Source organism: Perognathus longimembris, chromosome 17 (assembly GCF_023159225.1).
Source record: "Perognathus longimembris pacificus isolate PPM17 chromosome 17, ASM2315922v1, whole genome shotgun sequence".
In the NCBI taxonomy this organism is placed as follows: Eukaryota; Metazoa; Chordata; class Mammalia; order Rodentia; family Heteromyidae; genus Perognathus; species Perognathus longimembris.
In genome coordinates this window covers 25745486-25767496 of record NC_063177.1, presented here as the reverse complement: position 1 = coordinate 25767496, position 22011 = coordinate 25745486, and the positions used below count along the sequence as shown (strand labels likewise).

The following is a 22011-nucleotide window of genomic DNA, read 5'->3' as shown; positions in this document are numbered from 1 at the left end:
AAAATATAATTTAGACAGATTTTGAAGTACCAGAGAGGAAGGATAGGGTAAATAAATGATTTTTTAAATTTGAAAAAACGTTATTGAACTATAGTTTAAGGTATTCTGTAATTATTAGCATTGGACTGCTTTAATCAGTTGATAAAATAATTTATATTTAGCACATAGATTTTATGCAGAGTTCTGAAGTACAATTTGATTTGAAAAGTTTAACATCTAAATACATGCTACTTAGATTGTCCTTTTTTTGTATAGTAGAAAGATAAATGTGAACTAACTGCAAGTTTCAATTTGAACAGGTTTTAAATACTCTAAAGTTTGACTGACTTTTAAAAAAAATTTTATTTCAGGGTGAAAAGGTAAACTATGAAAAATTTAGAAATTGGCTTCTTACAAACAAAGATGCTTTTACCTTCTCTCGTTGGCTACTATCTGGAGGGGTGTATGTTACCCTTACTGATGATAGTGATACTCCTACTTTCTACCAAACTCTGGCTGGCGTCACACATTGTAAGTATTTTCTGTTTACCTTTTAATATAATATAACTGGAAATAACCTGGTAAAATCAGGATATTTACAAAGACAGATTTTTTTCTTTTAACAAAGAAAAAATTTTGATCAGTGCTTTTTTGCTTCCACGATATAATCAAATAAAATGGAAAACATAGCTCTCTTGCAAATGGTCTTTTTGGTTTTTTTTTTGGTCCTGGGACTTGAACTCAGGTTTTGAGTGCTGTTTCTGAGCCTTTTTGTGTTCAAGGCTAGTGCTCTACCACTTGAGCCACAGCACCACTTGCATTTTTTTTGCGTAGTTTATTGGAGATAAGAATCTCACAGAGGGCTGGGGATATAGCCTAGTGGCAAGAGTGCTTACCTCGTATACATGAGGCTCTGGGTTCAATTCCCCAGCCTGAGTCCAAGCCCCAGGACTTAGCCAAAAAAAAAAAAGAATCTCACAGAGACTTTTTTGCCTAGGCTGGCCTTTGAACCATGATCCTCAGATCTCATTCTTCTGAGCCATTGGCACTTATAACTTTAGGACTTAGAGACAGTTTAATTATAAATGTGACTTTATTCTTTTAATTTATTATGACTAGCTTCTAATTGCAGGTAAAAATGGTGAGGGTATGGTATATGTGATTGTCAACTTCACAGTGATTTTGACTTCCTTAAGGATTTCCTTTTTCTTCCTTGGGGGTCCTGGAAATGATTCCCCCTCCCCATTTCTCTTTATCATTGAGGTTTTTTTTTTTACTGGAAAATTATTTATTATGACAAAAATAAAATTGTTGACTGCAGACAGATGAAAGTTATACTATATTGCACCATGATTGCTAATGAGCCAAACCTGTCTAAAAGATGAACATTCTAAAACAAACAGCATCCTTTAACTCAGTAAATAGGTATGCAAAGAACTCATTACAATGTAATTGCAGAAATAAACTGTAAGTAACACCAAACTAATCTTAACATATAAAAGAAGCATTTCATGACAGTAATGAAATTTTTTTTTTTTTTTTTTGGGCCAGTCCTGGGGCTTGGACTCAGGGCCTGAGCACTGTCCCTGGCTCCTTTTTGCTCAAGGCTAGCACTCTGCCACTTGAGCCACAGTGCCACTTCTGGCCATTTTCTGTATATGTGGTGCTGGGGAATTGAACCCAGGGCCTCATGTATACAAGGCAAGCACTCTTGCCACTAGGCCATATCCCCAGCCCCAGTAATGAAATATTAAATTTTTAAGAACATGTCTTTTGGCAACGTTGTCATTAGTAGAATGTGCATGAAACCATTTGTAAGAAGTGACTATGTGAATGAATTAACTTGCTTTAAAATTTTCTTTGTTAGTGTTTAGATATGAGACCAATGGCACATGCTTCAATTGCTGGGTTAGGGCTCAGTAGTAGTTTCTGGCATAAAATGCATTTTTCTTGCTTCTGTATAATATCAAGGAGCCTACAAAGAGATCCAATTCATAATATTGACCTTATGAACACCATCTATTTTACCATGCTGATAGAGCTTTTTTACAGAAAGTTTAACACTTGATGGGTGACAGTTTGCATTTAAATCTGAAGAAATGAACATAAATAAGAATACAGACATTTTAAAAGTAGTTTTACATTCTGAAGCAAGAAGCCTGCTGAATCCTCTTTAATGCTATAAAGCACAGATTTTTGTGAAGATGGTAATGTGTGATTATACTCATTATACTCTGATTAGGATAAATGCAAGGGCATACCATAATTGCTTCTAGTCTTTGTTGTGGCTTCTTTATGTTAAATTACCTTCCGTGGAATAGATGACCTTAGAAAACTTAAAATTACTTCATGATCAAAAAGTTATAGCCATCGTTTTATTTCACACTTTCTATGAAACAACAAACCACTAAGGATTTTTTTTTTTTTTTTTTTTGCCAGTCCTATCTATGCCTTGGACTCAGGGCCTGAGCACTGTCCCTGGCTTCTTTTTGCTCAAGGCTAACACTCTGCCACTTGAGCCACAGTGCCACTTCTGGACGTTTTCTATATATGTGGTGCTGAGGAATCGAACCTAGGGCTTCATGTATATGAGGCAAGCTCTCTTGCCACTAGGCCATATTCCCAGCCCCACCACTAAGGATTTTAAAATAAAGAAGTTTTTATGACCAGAATGAAAGTTTACTTCAAGAGAATAAAATAAAGGGCTTCAGGGTCCCTGAATTTCCTGAGGGAACAAGTATATCATTGAGTTTTATTTGATCTAAACATGATAGTTGAGTGACCGTCTACTTGCCAACAATGAAATTGCCTTACTATGAATTATTATTTTGCTTAGTATTGATCATATTCTTCTGTAGAGTTCAGATAGATTTGAAAGAAAATATGTGCCTCTAACATTGTTCAAGTAAACTAAAAAGGAGATTTTGGAGGTTTTTGATTTTTTTTTTGTCAGTCCTGGGCCTTGAACTCAGGGCCTGAGCACTATCCCTGGCTTCCTTTTGCTCAAGGCTAGCACTCTGCCACTTGAACCACAGCGCCACTTCTGGCCTTTTCTATATATGTGGTGCTGAGGAATTGAATTTAGGGCTTCATGTATATGAGGCAAGCACTCTTGCCACTAGGCCATATTCCCAACCCAGATTTTGGAGTTTTTACAAAGTATTTTAAGAGGGCTGGGGATATGGCCTAGTGGCAAGAGTGCTTGCCTCGTATACATGAGGCCCTGGGTTCGATTCCTCAGTACCACATATACAGAAAATGGCCAGAAGTGGCGCTGTGGCTCAAGTGGCAGAGTGCTAGCCTTGAGCAATAAGAAGCCAGTGCTCAGGCCCTGAGTTCACGGCCTAGGACTGGCCAAAAAAAAAAATAAAAAAAAAATGATAACAAAGTATTTTAAGAATGAAGGTCTTTTAACTCAGTGATTTCTTTGAGTGGTAAAATATAGATTATGAAGTAGTTAATGTTTAGGGCAATAACACTCATGAATATTTCCTTCTTCATATCTAACTTAAAAATTTATCATTTATCTTAATAGAAAATAGACATATTACGCTTCCTTACCACAGTTTACAATGGTAAAGCCTTCTCTCATTAGGGAGAAAAAGCATTTCAAAGAATCTTAGACCATAAACCTCCTTGTGAATCTGTGTCTCGCCTTCATTATCCTCTTATCTGTTAGTAGTGATGTAAGGCTTACAGCCATTTTAAGTAGATCTCTGAAGGTCATTGTGTTTGAGAAGAGATTGTTTCCTCAAAAATGTTAAAGGAACTGTGCTACCATATGAACATACTTGAATATTGTTCCTGGATTTTTTGTTGAGGACCCATTTCTGGTGTTACAGAGCAATTTCTGCAGCTGGAGCTCTCTGTGAGGTGAGCCTTGATTAGAATGGCCCGTAAAGCAGGCCAGGAAATTATTTAGAATGTTAGGAATGTAGCATGCTGGTTTGTGACCCAGAAAAAGTAATATCTATGAGTTGGTGATAATTTATTCTTGTTTAGCAAATAGAGTGTGAAGTATTTTTTTAAAATTGATTTGCCAACTGCAAATAGAGTAACTAGAGCTGCCTCTGACTTCTTTAAGTGAAGATGAGATTAGGTAAACTCCTTTCTGGCAATTAAACTGCCAAGTCTTATAAAATTTTTGGTAATAAAAAATGGTATATGTAAATTTGCTTTAACTTACTTTTCACAAATGATTGATTATATTCAGAAAATGAACAGACCACATAAAACAGCACTAGCTTTAACTGACCATGAACAGTCTGATTATTTTCTTCCTTAAGTATGTTCTAGTTCTCTTTTCACATTTATACTTCAGCAAAGAAATTATGTTTTTAAGGAGATTAGTAAATATAATTTTGAAAGTAAAAAACAAAACAGTTAATCTAATTTTTGCATATTCTAAATATGTTGTTTTGTAAACATTATTGAACTTTTTAAAATGTACAATACTTAGCAGTATAGAAATGTTAAGTATGAGTCTGGTGCTAGTGGCTTACATTCTGGAGGCGGAGATCTGAGGATTGTGGTTCAAAGCCAGCCCCAGCAGAAATGTCCATGAGACTCCAGTTAATCACCAAAAAGCTGGAAGTGGAGCTATTCCTCAAGTGGAATAACATTGCCCTTGAGCAAAAAGTCTTAGAGATAGTGTCTAGTCTCTGAATTCAAGCCTTAGAACTGGTAAAAAAGAAAAAGAGAAAGAAAAATACTAAGTATAAAAGAAACATAATTTCTTAGCCAGGTGCCAGTGGCTCACATCTGTAATGCTAGCTACTGGCGAAGCTTAGATCTGAGGATCACAGTTCAATGCTAGCCTGGGCAGGAAAGTCCATGAGACTCTAACCACCAGAAAGCTGGAAGTGGCTCAAGTGTTAGACCTGCATGTTAGCCATGAGTTGAAGAGCTCAGGGACAGAACCCAGGCCCAGAGTTCAATCCCACGACCGACCCCACAACAGGAGGGGGAGGGAAACACATAATTTCTTTAATCAAAGCTACTGTTGTCCTCCTATTTCAAGGTCAGATTTTTATATGCTAATTATATGCTAATTACTTGGAAATTTAGAGCTTGAGAAATCTAATGTTTCTAGAAAAGGAAGAGGGTTTATTTGTCTATATTTCTTCTATTTTTCCTCTTAAATGGAGTGAGCAGATCTTTTATGAAGTAATAAGGGAAAGTAATCTTATTTCACTTTATATATGGGACTCGTATAGTAGTTTGACTGTTAATAATTTCTTTTTGTGGGGATGGGGGTGGGTTGGGCTTGTACTCAGGGCCTGGACACTGGCCCTGAGCTTTTTATTTTTAGCTCAATGCTACCACTTTACCACTTTGAGCAAAAACTCCACTTCCAGATTTGTGGTTTATTGGAGATAAAAGTCTCATGGATTTTCTGCCCAGGTTGGCTTTGAGCCATGATCCTCAGATCTCAGGCTTCTAAATAGCTAGGATTACAGGTGTGAGCCACCAGTGCTTGGCCTGTTGCTAAAATTTTAAAATACTCTCTAAAATAACTACAGATATATGGATTTTTTTTAATTGTAGGACTTGAACTCTGGGCCTCAGCACTATAGCTAAGATAATAGGAATGAGCCACCAGCGCCTGGCTTAGATGGATATTTAAAGTAGACATTTCAGCTTTTTCAAAAATGAAAGCAAGATTCTTATTTAGAAATTATGTATATTAAAAAATTAGTTCTCATTCTGAAATTATCAGACATTTGTAAATGTCTCAGGAGATTAGTTATTTGGTTAATAAAGAAAGCTATATTGCACACTGTATATTTCTGTATGAAAGTTTTCCTCTCCTGACTTAGTAGCTCACGCTTATAATATTAACTACCCAGGAGCCTGAGATCTAAGGATCAAGTTGAGAATCGCTGAGGATAGGATAGACAAATCCTATTAACTAGCAAATCCAGTTAGCTAGCAAAATGTGGGAACTGGAGGCAGAGCTCAAGTGGTAGACATGGGCCTTGATCAACAAAGCCCAAGCCCTGAGTTCAAATTCCAGTACAAACAAACAAACAAAAAAAGGAAGTTAAGAAATTGTATTATAATGTTTCTTAGGATCTTATTGGAAAAATTTTTTTTAAAGGAGCTTATCCTATTGATCGCGTAAAAGTATGAAGTAGAATTTTGTGTAATTTGAGAAATCATACATACTGTAGACTATAGAATGAAAGCACTGGAAATCCTAAATAGTCCAAGGTGATATTACAGTAAATGAAAGTACTATGATTAATTGTATAAAAACATTCAGGGACTGGAAATATATATGGCTCAGCAGTAGAATGCTTGCTTTGCATGCATGAAGCCCTAGGTTCGGTTCCTTAGCACTACATAAACAGAAAAAGCTGGACGTGGCGCTGTGGCTCAAATGGCAGAGTGCTATCCTTGAGCAAAAAGAAGCCAGAGACAGTGCTCATGCCCTGAGTCCAAGCCCCAGGACTGGCAAGAAAAAGAAAAAATAAGGCAGTCATATTTTATTATTAATTTTTCCTCTTTACATTTTCAGTGCTTTTCATACAGCAAAATCTATTACTAGTATAATTACGAGTGTAAATAATACAAATGAAAAATTAAGATACTATTATTAGTAATAACAAATTTTATTATTGGTTAGTTTAGGATGGTAGCATTAATTGTAATAACAGATTTTTTTTTACATATTTTCTAGATGCTTAGTTTTAGATGTTTTTGTGTGTGTGCCAGTAGTGGGGCTTGAACTCCTGGCCTCCCACTCTTTGCTTAGCTTTTGCTAAGCCCTACCTCTATTTTTGACTTTTGCTGGCTAACTGGAGATTTAGCTTGAGGATTTATCGGCGGGGGCCAACTTCAAACCTCTATTCTCAGAGCTCAGCCTACAAGTAGCTAGATTTACAGGCATGAACTGTTGGTGCCCAGATCAGATTTACATTTAATGACAAACTTTAATTATGAAATTAAAGCAAATTCACAAAGTAATTACAAGTAAACCAAAAGCTTTGGAAATTACTCAATAATTTCCATTACCTATGTTTTCTCTCTTTTTGCAATTACACACACACACACACACACACACACACACACACACACACGTTTTTTATACTCTTTTTTTTTTTTTTTTTTGTATGTGTCAGTTCTGGGAGTTGAACTCAGGGCCTATGTGCTGTCCCTGAGCTGCTTTTGCTCAAAACTAGTTCTCTGCCACTTGATCCCCAGCACCAGTTCTAGCTTTTTGGGGAGTGTTTTTTTTTTTGTTTTGTTTTTGTTTTGCCAGTCCTGGGGCTTAGACTCAGGGCCTGAGCACTGTCCCTGCCTTCTTTTTGCGCAAGGCTAGCACTTTACCACTTGAGCCACAGTGCCACCTCTGGCCTTTTCTACATATGTGGTGCTGAGGAATCGAACCCAGGACTTCATGTATACGAGGCAAGCACTCTTGCCTCTTTTCTTGCCATATTCCCAGCCCTTTGGGGAGTTTCTTAAAGTGGAGATGAGTGACTCACAGATTTTTCTGCCTGGACTGGCTTCTAACTGCCAGTCTTCAAATATCTGTCTTCTGAGTAGCTAGGATCACAGGCATGAGCCACTAGTGCTGGGCTTTTATTTTATATTCTTAATTGAACAGCATTAATATAAGCACAAAGCAACATGGCATAAATGTTACAATATGATTACAACAGTTATAAGATCTCTTAGGATCAAAAGATTGGTTACTTTGTTTTTGTTTTGTTTTGCCAGTCCTGACTGAGGCTTGAACTCTGGGCCTGGGCACTGTCCCTGGCTTCCTTTTGCTCAAGGCTAGCACTCTACCACTTGAGCCACAGCGTGACTTCTGGCTTTTTTCTGTATATGTGGTGCTGAGGAATTGAACCCAGGGCTTCATGTATACGAGGCAGGAACTCTACCACTAGGCCATATTCCTGTCCCCTGTTTTCTTAATATTTTAAACCACAAAATGCTTCTGATACTGGTTTAGTGAAGAATTTTGTTTTTTTTTTTTCTGATTACAAACCCAATCATAAGTACTTACCTTCAATGTTTTCAGTGTTATAGCTACATTGTTCTCAATAGTGATTTTGTTTAAAATTAATGAAAATGATGTAAAATTCAATGTAGTATTTCAATTTTTTTGATATATTAAAGGATTTGTTTTCTAATAATTTACCTAACTCTTATCCAATACGAATGAGTATGTTTATGAAAGTAACTTGTTTTGTATATCACTTGTCTGGCCTTGGTGTGTATGTAAATGTATCTATGGCAGTGCTTCTAGTCTGGTGGCAATTTTGTCTCTTATAGGAAATACGGCAGTGTCTGCACAGTTTATGGCTCTCACAACTTGGGATGCTGCTGTTGACAACTAGTAGAAAAGGCCAGATGCTGTTTAACATCTTAGAGTGAATGTACTGGAGAGCTTCCTGTCAAAAGCAGTTACCTGAACCTAAGAGTCAATAGTGTCAAGATGCTAGTGTAATCACATCTGTAATCTTAGCTAATTCAGAAGCTGAGAGTAGAACTATCAAGAAACCACCAGACAGGAACGTTCTCCAGACACTGTCTCAAAGGGAACCAGCAAAAAGCAGGTTTGCAGGTTGGCTCAAGTGATAGAGTGCCAGCCCAGTGAGAACAAGGCTCTGAGTTCAAACTCTAGTACTTCCTCCTCAGAAAAAGATTTTTTTTTTAGTAGCATGTATTAATTGTGTAAGTGGAGAGTGACATTTCCATACAAACATAAAATGTTTATCTATCAAACCTCTGTTGAGTAATTTTTTTTAAATTATTTTTTTGGCCAGTCCTGGGCCTTGCACTCAGGGCCCGAGCACTGTCCCTGACTTCTTTTTGCTCAAGGCTAGCACTCTGCCACTTGAGCCACAGCGCCACTTCTGGCCGTTTTCTATATATGTGGTGCTTGGGAATCGAACCCAGGGCTTCATGTACATGAGGCAAGCACTCTTGCCACTAGGCCATATTCCCAGTCGAGTAATTTTTTTCTTATTTCTCCCATGTTTCTTATGTCTCCCATGTGGCTTATAGTTGTAGGCTTAGAGTTCCTCAGCATTTGTTCCTGGCTTCATTGAGTTTTGCTTTGTGCATATACAGCTTAGTATTCTGCTAAAGTTCAACAAGACAAGATACCTGTGTGGGTATCTAGAGCTCTTCCTTTGCATAACCATTTCTTCTGCATTCCTTTGTTCTCCAGTTTTAGCTGCCTAAACTTTCCTGCACTAACCTCTGTTCTTAATTCAATGAAATCTCTACACTGAGGGTCTTCATTCTTTGCTAAAGTAACTGCATGCAGAAAGCCAGGGAATGAAAGTCCTCACCATAGAGATCACAGTCCTATACTCCTTGTTCTCTGAGTTTTAAGAACATTTGTGTTATATGTTTTATAGTTTTCTAGTCATTCGTGACATGAGAACAAATCTGGTGCTAGTTACTCATTATGGCCAAAAGTGAATGTTACCAGGTTTACATTTTAATAGAATCACTTTAATTGTCATGTTTAGTTCAGAATAAATATCTTATCTATGCTTTCTAAGTTTTGCTTAAATTTCTTGGAAGGGAAAAAAGCATATACAAACATAGCTATGGTTGGATTTTTTTGGTGCTGGTCCTAGGGCTTGAATTCAGGCCTGGAATCTGTCCCTGAGCTTCTTTAAGCTCAAGGCTAGGACTCTACCACTTGAGCCACACCTCCACTTTCGACTCTTTTTCTGGTTACTTGGAGAGTTTCATGGACTTTCCTGCCTGGGATGCCTTTTGAGATTCTTAAATCTCAGCCTCCTGTATTGTAGGATATCAGGTGTGAACCACCAGTACCTGACTGGAGTTTGGATTTGTAATAGGCTCTCTGATAAATGATGAGAGAGAGAGGGAGAGAGAGACAGAGACAGAGACAGAGACTGTTTAAGGTCCTGATTTTACTATTATCTACACTTGTGACTGGATTTTACCTTCTCTGTCATTTATTTACTTTGTTGCTTATAACATCTTTTACGTGTGTGTGTGTGTGTGTGTGTGTGTGTGTGTGTGTGTGTACTGGTCTTGGAGCTTGAACTTGGGGCCTGAGTGCTGTCCTTGGGCTTTTTTGCACAAGGCTAATGCTCTACCATTTGAGCCACAGCTCCATGATTAGTTGGAGATAAGAGTCTCACAGACTTTCCTGCCTGGGCTGGTTTTGATTCTCAGATCTCAGTCTCCTGTTTTGTTAGGATTACATATGTGAGCCACTGGCACCTAGCTCTTTATTATATTTTTCTATCTGTTCAAAAAGTATTGAACATACAAGTGAGTTACTATGTTGATAGTTGGAATCAGACCTGTAACCTGCTATTATGATGTTTATAGTCTAGACAGGAGAGAAGATGTACACAAACTGGAAATGAACAAAAATGGAAATAACAAAAAGTAGTGAGAGAAGACTAAAAGACATGGTGCAGTTGTGTATATTTTATATGTTGGATTTAGAAGCCTACTTAATGAGAAATTGAAGGGTTTTTTTTTTCCAGGCTTTTACGGTCTCTTTGTTATTTTGATTTAATTTTTTTTTTTACCATTTTAATTGTAATAAATTTATCTTTCAGTGTTTGGTTATAATTATTTTTAGTAATTGAGCTGAAAATAATTTATTCAAAGATATATTAGCATGATTAACAAACAGAAGGAGATTGTGAATTTTTATAATCTTGTTTGATTTGATTCTCAGTGGAAGAATCAGACATCATTGATCTCGAAAAGCGCTATTGGTTGCTGAAGGCTCAATCCCGAACGGGACGATTTGATTTAGAGACCTTTGGCCCATTGGTTTCACCACCTATTCGTCCTTCTCTAAGTGAAGGTAGGAAGCATTCCTTTTTTTTTTTTTCAATATACTATTATTAGTAAATAAATACATATGAGTCCAGCACTTATTTTCAATTCATTTTAATTCTGAAAAGCCATATTCTTACAAGTTTTTAAATTCTTGCTAATTGTTTAGTATATTGAGGGAAAAAACCAAGATGGAAATTAAGATTTCAGTTTTAAGTTCACATTCTGCTTGTATAGTCTTGCATAAATCAGTTTTGTTTTCTGCACCTGAACAAAGATCTTCAGATCTTAACCTCCTGAGTAGCTAGGATTTGTAAGTGTGAGCTATGGGTGCCCAGTTCATATGTAGAATCTTAATACTTAGTTTCTGCTTCTTATTGTGAGATCTTTATTTTTGTTTTTAGTACTGGGGATCAATCCCAAGGCCTGATACATGTTAGGTATGTTAATAAATTATCTGTCTCCTACTAAGCTTTAGTTTTCTAAACTGAAACACTGAATTGGACTCTTGGAATATATGATCTGTGCTTTTTTCAGATGCTTAGGATACTTCCAAAGTACTCCTTAGGAGACATGGTGCAGGTATTGATGGGTTCCTGTCAGTTTAACAGTGAAGTTGTATTTTTACCTTTTTAGAATTGGAGATATCATTTCAAAACAAAATTACTCTGTGTCTTCTGAAAAAAAAAAGGGGTTGAAAAACACAGATTAGATTTGAAATGCCTTTGTATTTATGAAATTTAGAATATTAAACTATAAATGATAAAATAATTTTTTAAAAGATTCCATAGTAGACTTTTAAAAATAGCATACTGTATTGTCTTTGCTCTGTGAAAGAGCTTTGGTGGACTTTTATTAATGTTATTGCATATACTTTACTTTTAATATCCATTTTAGTAAACAGTACAACTTTTTGCTCTCCTTTTCTATTTCTTCTTAATCTGATAGTAAAGACTTTTATTGGTCATTTGTCACTATATATATATTATGGGCATATTTAAGGTAATAGAATTTATATAAGAAAGTTACAAACAGATATAATCATACCAAAGGGTTATACTTCTGGGAATATTTCAGTTGTACTAAAAGAAATAAAACATTGGTAATAAAACACTTGAGTAAGACATTGATAAACGTTTTCTTTTTAATTCAACAGTTACAAGAAAGAAATCAGCCCTTCTTCCATAAACATGTCAGTGCTAGCACTAGAAGTTAGTTGGCTGTGATTATGATTTTTTTTATATTTTGTAGGTTTGTTTAATGCCTTTGATGAAAATCGTGACAATCACATAGACTTTAAGGAGATATCCTGTGGGTTATCAGCTTGTTGCAGGGGACCCCTGGCTGAAAGACAGAAATGTAAGTGTGTGATAAGACAGTGTCATAAATTTGCAAACTGTTGAAAGAAAATCAGCTTTATTCAGATAGATTATCTGTCGACCCAAGTTTGAGGGGTTTTTTTGTTTGTTTTTTTTTGCCAGTCCTGGAGCTTGAACTCAGGGCCTGAGCACCATCCCTGGCTTCTTTTTGCTCGAGGCAAGCACTCTGCCACTTGAGCCTCTGCGCCACTTCTGGCCTTTTCTATATATGTGGTGCTGAGGAATTGAACCCAGGCCTTCATGTATACACAGTGAGCACTTTACCACTAAGCCATATTCCCAGCTCCCGAAGTTTGAGTTTTTATAATTGTCGAATTGACATATGTTAATCTCATGTTGGTCTTTTACTTAGGTCAGTCTATAAAGAAGAAGAATCATTTATTCTTTTTTACTGAGAAATAATTTAGATCTTGGCTGTTAACAGTGGAGTTGAGAGTCGAGTGCCAGCAGCTTGTGCCTATAATCCTAAGCTACTCAGGAGGCTAAGATCTGAGGATTGCAGTTTGAAGCCAGCCCAGATAGGAAAGCCTGTGAGATTCTTTACTCCAATTAACTGGCAAAAACACAGAAAGGGGAGCCATGGCTTAAATGGTAGAGCATCAGCCTCGAAGCAGAAAACCTCAGAAACAATGCCTAGGCCCTGAGTTCAAGCTCCAATAACAGCACAAAACAAAGACTTTTTTCCCCTGAAAAATAAATTCCTGATAAACGAAAATTTAAAATATTTAGGAAGGGGCTGGGGATATGGCCTAGTGGCAAGAGTGCCTGCCTCATATATGTGAGGCCCTGGGTTCGATTCCCCAGCACCACGTATACAGAAAATTGCCATAAGTGGCTCTGTGGCTCAAGTGGCAGAGTGCTAGCCTTGAGCAAAAAGAAGCCAGGGACAGTGCTCAGGCCCTGAGTCCAAGCCCCAGGACTGGCCAAAAAATAAAAAATAAATAAAATAAAATATTTAGGAAATATTTTCTGTTAATCTGTATTTAGAGTTTTGTGTCATACATAATTTGAAATAGAACTCATTTTTTACATTTGCATACATATTTGATAAAAGTTTGTTTTATATAAGAGTTATGTCATATAATTTTACTTATATTTTACATAAGTCTTCAATTTTATCCATTTCTATTACATATATAAATATATAAATGTATCTAAGATTACATTCATAACATAATTTTATAAATGCTGAAATGGTCTTTTTAACTCGACTAAAATGCTACAACATGATAGGCATAAATATATATATTGTATTATTAAATCTTGATCATACTTGAGAAAATGCAACTGTTTACATTTAATTGGAATCTAATTCAAATGTATTTACTAGAGTAATGATTTCTGACTTCCTAAAATAGGGCTTTCCAAATATTGCCTGTTTGGGGTATTAATATTTTTTATCTGACTGACTAGTATTATGTAATGACTCACTTTGTTGATTGAGTATTGTATACGAGGCAAGCTCTCTTGCCACTAGGCCATATCCCCAGCCCTTGATTGAGTATTGTAATTATTCTACTATAGAGCTATATAAATAGGAATTTTCAACCCTAAAGAATCTAGATTTCTTTTTACTCCTTGTTGATAATTATTCTAAGCTGGCTTTATGAAAATTATTTATTCTTATTAAAATTTAATGTTAAGGAAAGCAACTGAAAACTTGGCTTCTTGTTGAGGTTACTTACTGCTTTTAACAATTCCAAGATTTTATTTTTTTGCCAGATGCTGATGGCTCATTCCTGTAATACTAGCTACTTAGGGGGCTACTTAGGATTGCAGTTCAAAACCAGCCCGAGCAGGGAAGTCTGAGACTCTTACCTCTATTTAAACATCTAAATACTGAAAGAGTTGCTGTGGCTCAAAGTGGTAGAGCCCTAGCCTTGAGCACAAAAAAAGAAAGGAAGGAAGGAGTGTACTCTGGCTGGCTTAGGGACAGTGCCAGGCTTTTCAGGCCTCATGACCCACCCACTACCCCAACAAAAAAAAAGATGATGTTGCTTATGAATATGCCTAAGTTAACAAATTAAAGTTACTCTATTGGAGTTAATTAATGAAGTATTAATTTCCTGATCCTTAGCATATTGCATATAAACTTAATTGACAAGTTGAAATTGTTCTTGACAAAATGTACATTGTTACATTAGAAAGCTAAAGTGGATACAAGGTATATTTCCATTATATGTATGTAAGAAACAACTGTACATGCATTAGATGTAATCAAGTGGTAGAGCATCTGCCTGGCAAAACCAGTACCCTGAGTTCTAACTCAAGTACTGCCTAAACAAACAATCAGATAAGTAAAAAGAAATAGCTCTGCATTCATCTGTTTTTTGAGCATTAGAAAATAAATTCGCTAGATATGGTGGGTGCTCATCTGTAGTGCCAGCACTATTAAGGTCTTGAGACCAGCCTTGGCTATCTACTGAAAGTATTTCGAAAACAAAAAGGAAGGAAGGAAGCAAGGAAGGAAGCTGGGTGCCGGCAGCTCATGCCTGTAATCCTAGCTACTCAGGAGGCTGAGATCTGCGGATCACAGTTTGAAGCCCACACAAGCAGGAAAGTCTATGAGACTCTTATCTCTGATAAACTACTCAGAAAAAGTTGGAAGTGGTGCTGTGGCTCAAGTGGTAGAGCGCTAGGTTTGAGCATAAGGAGGCTTAGGGACAGTGCCCAGGCCCTGAGTTCAAGCCCAATGACTGGCAAAAAAAAAAGAGAGGAAAGAAATAAAGAAAATTAAATGGATTGGAAATCAGGCTTAATGGTAGAACACGTTGCTTAGCTTGCTCAAGGCCCTAGTTTTTGATATGTGGTATCATAAAACAGAAAAGAAAAAGGGGCAGGAGGTGGGGGAAGATATAGATGGAGAGGGAAAAGGATAGGAAAAATGAAATTAACTTAAGGACTTGCATTTCCTGCTTATAACCTGAAGGTAATATTTGTATCATCTCTTTTTTCTAGTTGTTTTTGTTTTTTGTCCAGTCCTGGGCCTTGGACTCAGGGCCTGAGCACTATCCCTGGCTTCTTCCCGCTCAAGGCTAGCACTCTGCCATCTGAGCCACAGCGCCCCTTCTGGCCGTTTTCCATATATGTGGTGCTGGGGAATCGAACCCAGAGCTTCATGTGTAGGAGGCAAGCACTCTTGCCACTAGGCCATATTCCCAGCCCTCTAGTTGTTTTTTACTTTGTTTGTTTGTCTGTTTTTGCTGGTCCTGGGGCTTGAACTCTAGGCCTGGGTGCTGTCCCTGAGTTTCTTTCAAGGCAGAGTGCCACTTCTCCCTTTTTTGAGTATTGGAGAAAAGAGTCTATGGACTTTCTTGACTGGACTGGCTTCAAACTACGATGATCAGATCTCAGCCTTCTGAGTGGCTAGGATTTCAACATGAGCCACTGGCAGCTGGCATCTTTTTCCTACTTTTTAAAGAAGTTAGATCTATGTGATAGATAGGTTGCCCCAACCTGGGTAATTATTTAGAGATAGATTTGTGAAGTTTGTTCAGGAAATTCTGTAAGTTTGAAAATTATAATGATACACTATAATCTACTTTGATGAGAACTGATGCAAAATATGCTTGCTTGAAAAACTAAGTGATTATGCAGGGAAATTTCTAATAAAGAGTATTGTACTTCAGAATCTAAAAGTCATTTGTCTCCATAAAAGTTTCTTTTTATTAGTTTGCTTCAAGGTGTTTGATGTTGACCGTGATGGAGTTCTCTCCAGGGTTGAATTGAGAGACATGGTGGTTGCACTTTTAGAGGTCTGGAAGGACAACCGCACTGATGATATCCCAGTAAGTTCTGATTGTTTGCATCTTGTTGAATATAAACCTCCAACTGGAAAATGGAACAGCAATTTGAAAGGGAAGAGAAAAAAGAATTTGTGCCAGGAGCCAGTGGCTCATACCTGTAATCCTAGCTACTCAGGAGGCTGAAACAGTTCAAAGCAAGCTAGGGCAGGAAAGTCTGTGAGACTCTTATTTCTAATTAACCACCAGAAAACCAGAAGTGGACTTGTGGGTTGAGCAAAAGAGCTCAGGGACAATGCTTGAGTTCAAGCCCCAGGACTCACAAAAAAGAAAAGAGTCTGTTACTGCATTTAGTTGCTATATTGTATTATTCAAAGTATTCATAGCTAAATCTGTAAAGTTAAGAAGTTTGCCTTAGGGAAATTTAATAAAATGAGTTTATTGTGTAGAGTAAGAATAAAACAGGAAAGTATACCATTTTTTGAACAATGAGAATCTGTAGTAATTTTTAAATATTTGGCCAGCATAGTTTAGCTGCCGAATAATAAAATAAAAATTATACCCATGTAGCCTTTTCTGATTATTCTTTTGGGTTGCTATTTTTAAAGGAATTACATAAGGATCTCTCTGACATTGTGGAAGGCATATTGGATGCACACGACACTACAAAGGTGAGTCAGGCTATGACAAATTTATCTCTTTCTGAAAATACCATGTATTCTTAAATAAAACTTTAGTCAGCATCAACAGGTCACGCCTGTAACCCTAGCTACACAAGAGGCTGGATCTGAAGATCTAGGTTCAAAGCCAGCCCAGGTTGGAAAGTCTGCAAGACTCTTATCTCCAGTAAACCACCAAAAAGTCAGAAATGGAGCTGTGGCTCGAATGAAAAAGCTAAGGGATAGCTCCTAGGACCCAACTTCAAACCCTAGTACTGTCATACAGTCATATAAGCTACATGGTCAAATAACTTTTCTGCATCATCCTCATCAAATATTTATCTGGACCTGTGGTTATAGTAGTGCCACATTATCTCTGAAGAGAGTTTATTCAATCTTTTAACAACTCTATTATGTCTAATGTAAGAATTAAATAAACTTCCTGACCTCTGTAGTTTATAATCTTTATTTATTCCATTGTAATAAAGTATGGGAAAGCTAACTACGTTGTAAAAGAAACTAAACATAGCTGGGTGCTGGTGGCTCCTACCTACTCAGGTGGCTGAGATCTGAGTATCGTAGTGCGAAGCCAGCCCAGGCAGAAAAGTCTCTGTGAGACCCTTATCTCCAATTAACTACTTAAAAACAGGAAATGGTACTGTGGCTGAAAGAGGTGGAACACTAGACTTGAGCAAAAGAGCTCAAGGACAGTATCCAGGCCCTGAGTTTAAGTTCCAGGACCAACAAAAAATTAAAAAAAAGCAGCCAAACATAAAATAATGCCCAATATATGGCTCAACTTATAGTAACTTTATTATTATATTAACTTTATATTTATATTAACTTTAAGAGCAGAAGTAAAACTTGTGTGTTAGACACTTGAGGTCTCCCCATTAAGTTAGTTTCTGTATTCTTATAGCAGTATTAGCTGGCTTGGTATCCTGATTCTTATCCTTGATGAGTGGTTTTAAAGTTCACCAATTCAAAACCCAACCAAATATTTACAAACAGAAGGCCTTAGTTATCAAGATCTATACAGCAAACACATTATATATGCAAGGGGCTAGAGATTTTGATTAATTCCCTAGGGTATCAGAATAATAAAGTTGTTATGTGTAGAAAATAGTACTTGGCTATTAAGAGTAGAGGGGGTGGTGGAAAGGATAAAAGATAGGGAAAATGGGACTCTGAGGGATGGAATGCATAATTGCAGATAACTCATATCTGTAGAAAGGGACAATAAAGATAGAAGTAATAAAGAGAGTGGGAGGGTAGAATAGACTACTGGTGAGAAAAAGAGGAAAAGAGGGGAAAAAATCAGCCAGGCTCTGGTGGCTCTCTACTGTAATGTTAGCTACTCAGGAGGCTGAGATCTGAGGATCGTGTTTTGAAGCCAGGCCGAGCAGGAAAGTCTGTGAGACTCTTTATCTTCAACTAACCACTTAAAAACCAGAAGTGGTGCTGTGGGTGAAGTAGTAGAATGGTAGCCTTGAGCACAAAAAGGCTCAGAGACAGCTCCCAGGCCCTGAATTCAAGCCCCACAACTGACCCCAAAATACATAAATAAATATTTTTAAAAGTTTTTTTCTTCTGCTTGCTGGGCTCTATTTAAAAAATTGGCTTGGGAGTTTCCTTTCTTGCTACTAAACCAGTGTATTTCAGCTAGCACTCAACTCTGTACCCTTATCAGACTGGCTATGTGAATTGTCTGCCTTGACAAAGGAAGTTTCTAGCTGTCTTTGCTTCTTTGTGGGCAGGAAGAGGGCAGGACATGAAGAAAGTTGTATATAAATTTGTCAATGCAACGTACAAGTTTTTCATTGCACCTAAGTTCCAGCACTGTGTCCAAGGCAGCACTCCCTACAAGGGAGCCATGCAGTAGCCAGCATAGCTCCTGCTTGTTCACTTATAAGCAAGTTCATCAACATAAAAAGGATCTGCTAGGGGCTGGGGATATAGCCTAGTGGCAAGAGTGCCTGCCTCGGATACACGAGGCCCTAGGTTTGATTCCCCAGCACCACATCTACAGAAAACGGCCAGAAGTGGCGCTGTGGCTCAAGTGGCAGAGTGCTAGCCTTGAGCGGGAAGAAGCCAGGGACAGTGCTCAGGCCCTGAGTCCAAGGCCCAGGACTGGCAAAAAAAAAAAAAAAAAAAAAAAAAGATCTGCTAACCCTACCACTGTAGCACAGTCACTAGCTAAAGAATCATGCCTGTAGTTCTTGCTCCTTTCCTGAAGAGCTGAGTGCCTGTTTTTCCTTTATCAGTAGCAGTTGGCACATGGTTTACTCCCAAAAGAGTTTGCCTTTGACTGCTGTTCTGTAGGCTGGATCGTTCCGTGGGTCCAGCTAGTAGGTCTCCATGATATGGATCTGTCCTGCCAATGGTTCATCTATGTGGTTATCAGTTAGAGAGTCGGATCAGGATAAGGAGCCATAGGAAGAATAAACAAATCCAAAAATTGAAGCCTTCATGAAAGCAGAAGGGAAAACAAGAGGGGGGGGGGAGATTGACTTTCAGAGCTCTCTCTTTCAGCAGGAAAATTTCCTGGGCTCTATAATCATAGGTTTATTAGTTTTAAACTAATTAGGCTTATTGGTTGCTTTTTTTCTTTAGAGGTTTTTGGTTTTGTGCCAGTACTAGAATTTGAACTCAGGCCTCAGGCTCTCACTTGGTTTTTTCTGATCAAGGCTGAAACTCTACCACTTGCCACACCCCCAGGTCATCTCTCTTAGTGGCTGGAGAGTTACTAATTTGATTTCCACTAGTCTTTGTCTCTTTCTGCCTATACTTTTTTCTGTTTTGTTCATTTGGTTTGTTTTTTGCATCCTCATCTGAGTTTATCTTTCCCTTAAATTCTGTGCCTGCCCCTGTTTTTCATATACAAATTAAAATGGCTGATGGCAGGGGCTGGGGATATGGCCTAGTGGCAAGAGTGCTTGCCCCGCATACATGAAGCCCTAGGTTCGATTCCCCAGCACCTCATATATAGAAAACGGCCAGAAATGGCGCTGTGGCCCAAGTGGCAGAGTGCTAGCCTTGAGCAAAAAGAAGCCAGGGACAGTGCTCAGGCCCTGAGTCCAAGGCCCAGGACTGGCAAAAAAAAAAAAAAGGTTTAAAAAAAAATGGCTGATGGCAACCCCCCACTTTTTCTCTTAACTTACTACTCTAGTTTATGAGCAAAATGTAATAATGTAATTATTTTTTAATTGTTGGCATAGCATCTGGGATTTTTTTTTTTTAACGACAATATCCTCTTATATAACCTGGACTAGCCTGAAACTTACCATGTAGCCCAAGTTGGCCTCCAACTTATTATCCTTCTACCTCTATCTCTTGAGTTCTGGGATTACATGCCCAAGCTCTTCCATGCCTGGCTTCCAAATGGGCTTTTAGCTATCATTGTTCAGATGATTAACCTATGTGGTGATAGATAGTATTCTTTTTTGTGATGTTTCTTTTCTTTTTTTTGCCAATATTAACATTTCTTTCATGCTGTGTAACTTCACCATGAAAATGGTTCCTTAGCCTTGGTTGTACCTGTAATCCTAGCCACTTAGGAGAAACAGTTTGAGAGGATCATAGTTTCAAGTAGTTTAGGCAACGAGTTCTTGGTACCTTATATTAACCAACAAACTGAGTGTGGTGATGCAGATCTGTGATTCTAGCATTTAGGAGGCTGTAGGTAGGAGTGTTGTGGTCTGAGGCTGTTACTGGGAAAAAACCAAGATCCTACCTGAAAAATAACTAAAGGTGAAAAAGGGTGGAAGATGTAATTGAAACAATATTTATTACCTTCCTAGCTAACACAAGACTTTGACTTCAAACCCTTGTACCAACACACAAAGAAGAGCCTTGTTCCTTAAAATATCTGACTATGTGCCTTAAATATTTGTATAATTTGACTACGTAAGAGAATCAGATTAGCTGGACTCTGGTGGCTGAAACCTGTAATCATAGCTACTTTGTAGACAGGGATTGGTTCCAGGCAAACTCAAAAGTTCAAAGACCCATGTCAAATAGCTGGATGAGGTGGCATGCCTGTATATCCTATATATGTGGTGGCTCAGATCAAAAACATCTCAGCAAGATCCTGTTTCAACAGAAAAAGCTCAATATAGTATTGCATGTCTGCTATCTCAGCTATGGTAAGAAGCATTAATCAAGAAGCTTTAATCCAGGCAGCCTGGGCAAAAAAGCAAGACCTTGTTTCAAAAATTGCCAGAGCCAGTTGGGCACCAGTGGCTCAAGCCTATACTCCTACCTTCTTAGAGGCTGAGATATGGAAAGGTACAGATTGAGGCCAGCCAGGGCAGAAAAGCTGGCAAGACCCCTTTGTAAGTGATAACTAGGTATGGTGGAGCATGCCTGTCAGTTCAGACACAACAGGAAGCCTAAAATAGGTGGATCATGGTCCATGTAAGCACATAGGTAGGAAACAGGACCTTGTCTCAAAAATAAAAAAAATGCAGAAGACTAGGGAGTATAGATCAAAGATCTAAGTTAGAAATCCTTTGGGGGAATTCTGTAATATAGATCCAGATGTTTTCAGTTCCTTTACTAAATTTGAGAAAAACAAACCTACAAAACTTCAGAGCTCTTTCTCTTTGTTATAAGTTGTTATAAGTGAACAAATGATTTAAGAAAGATTCTGTGATGCTAGGCATAATGTAGTAATTGGCTTATATTTCCTCAACTTTTATTTTTATTTTTTTGACAGTCCTGGGGCTTGAACTCAGAGCCTGAGCACTGTCCCTGGCTTCTTTTTTGCTCAAGGCTAATACTCTAGCACCACTTCTGGCCTTTTCTGTTTATGTGGTGCTGAGGAATTGAAACCAGGGCTTCATGCATGCAAAGCAAACACACTACTGCTAAGCCACATTCCCAGCCCCTTCCTCAACTTTTGAATAGGAACTTGTCTGGAAAAATAAAAGTGAGGTTTTTCATTTTTCTTTCCCTTTAATTTCTCTATGTGGATTTGGAAGATTTTCTTAACTATTAAATCTTTACAAATGTGTTGTTTGGGAATAGCAGTTGAAATATACACTTCAGTGATTATACAAGTCAGTGGTGTTTGTTTTCTTAAAAGTAATGTATGAATCAGGCTACAATACTGTCAAAAGAAAGAAAAATATGAGTCTTTTCCTTGTTAATTGACTGCCACCACTGCTATTAGTAAATCTAAGTGGTAGTTGTTTGATAAAAAGCCAATAATTACAATAATGTTAGTTGAAAATCTTATATCCCATGATTTTATATGATGGACAGAGAATAAAGTATCATTAAATACCAAAAACTTAAAAACAGCCATGAACTGGTTTCTCATGCCTATAATCCTAGCTACTTAGGAGACTGAGATGTGAGGGTCACCATTCGAAGCTAGCCCAGTCAGGAAAGTTTGTAAGACTCTTACCTGCAATTAACAACTAGAAAACTGAAAGTGGTGCTGTAGCTCAA

The 22011-nt window shown here is 37.6% G+C and overlaps 1 protein-coding gene across 5 annotated transcripts in view; it reads left to right on the top strand.

Annotated features, from left to right (window-relative positions):
- Positions 1-22011, top strand: part of Usp32 (ubiquitin specific peptidase 32) — a 160899-nt gene that overhangs the window by 70998 nt on the left and 67890 nt on the right. For all 5 annotated transcript variants that reach the window (XM_048367107.1, XM_048367105.1, XM_048367103.1 and 2 more), the window contains exons 5-9: positions 351-510; positions 10673-10804; positions 12028-12135; positions 15828-15943; positions 16507-16569. In XM_048367107.1, coding sequence (XP_048223064.1) covers positions 351-510; positions 10673-10804; positions 12028-12135; positions 15828-15943; positions 16507-16569 — 579 coding nt within the window. The remainder of the gene's footprint in view (positions 1-350; positions 511-10672; positions 10805-12027; positions 12136-15827; positions 15944-16506; positions 16570-22011) is intronic.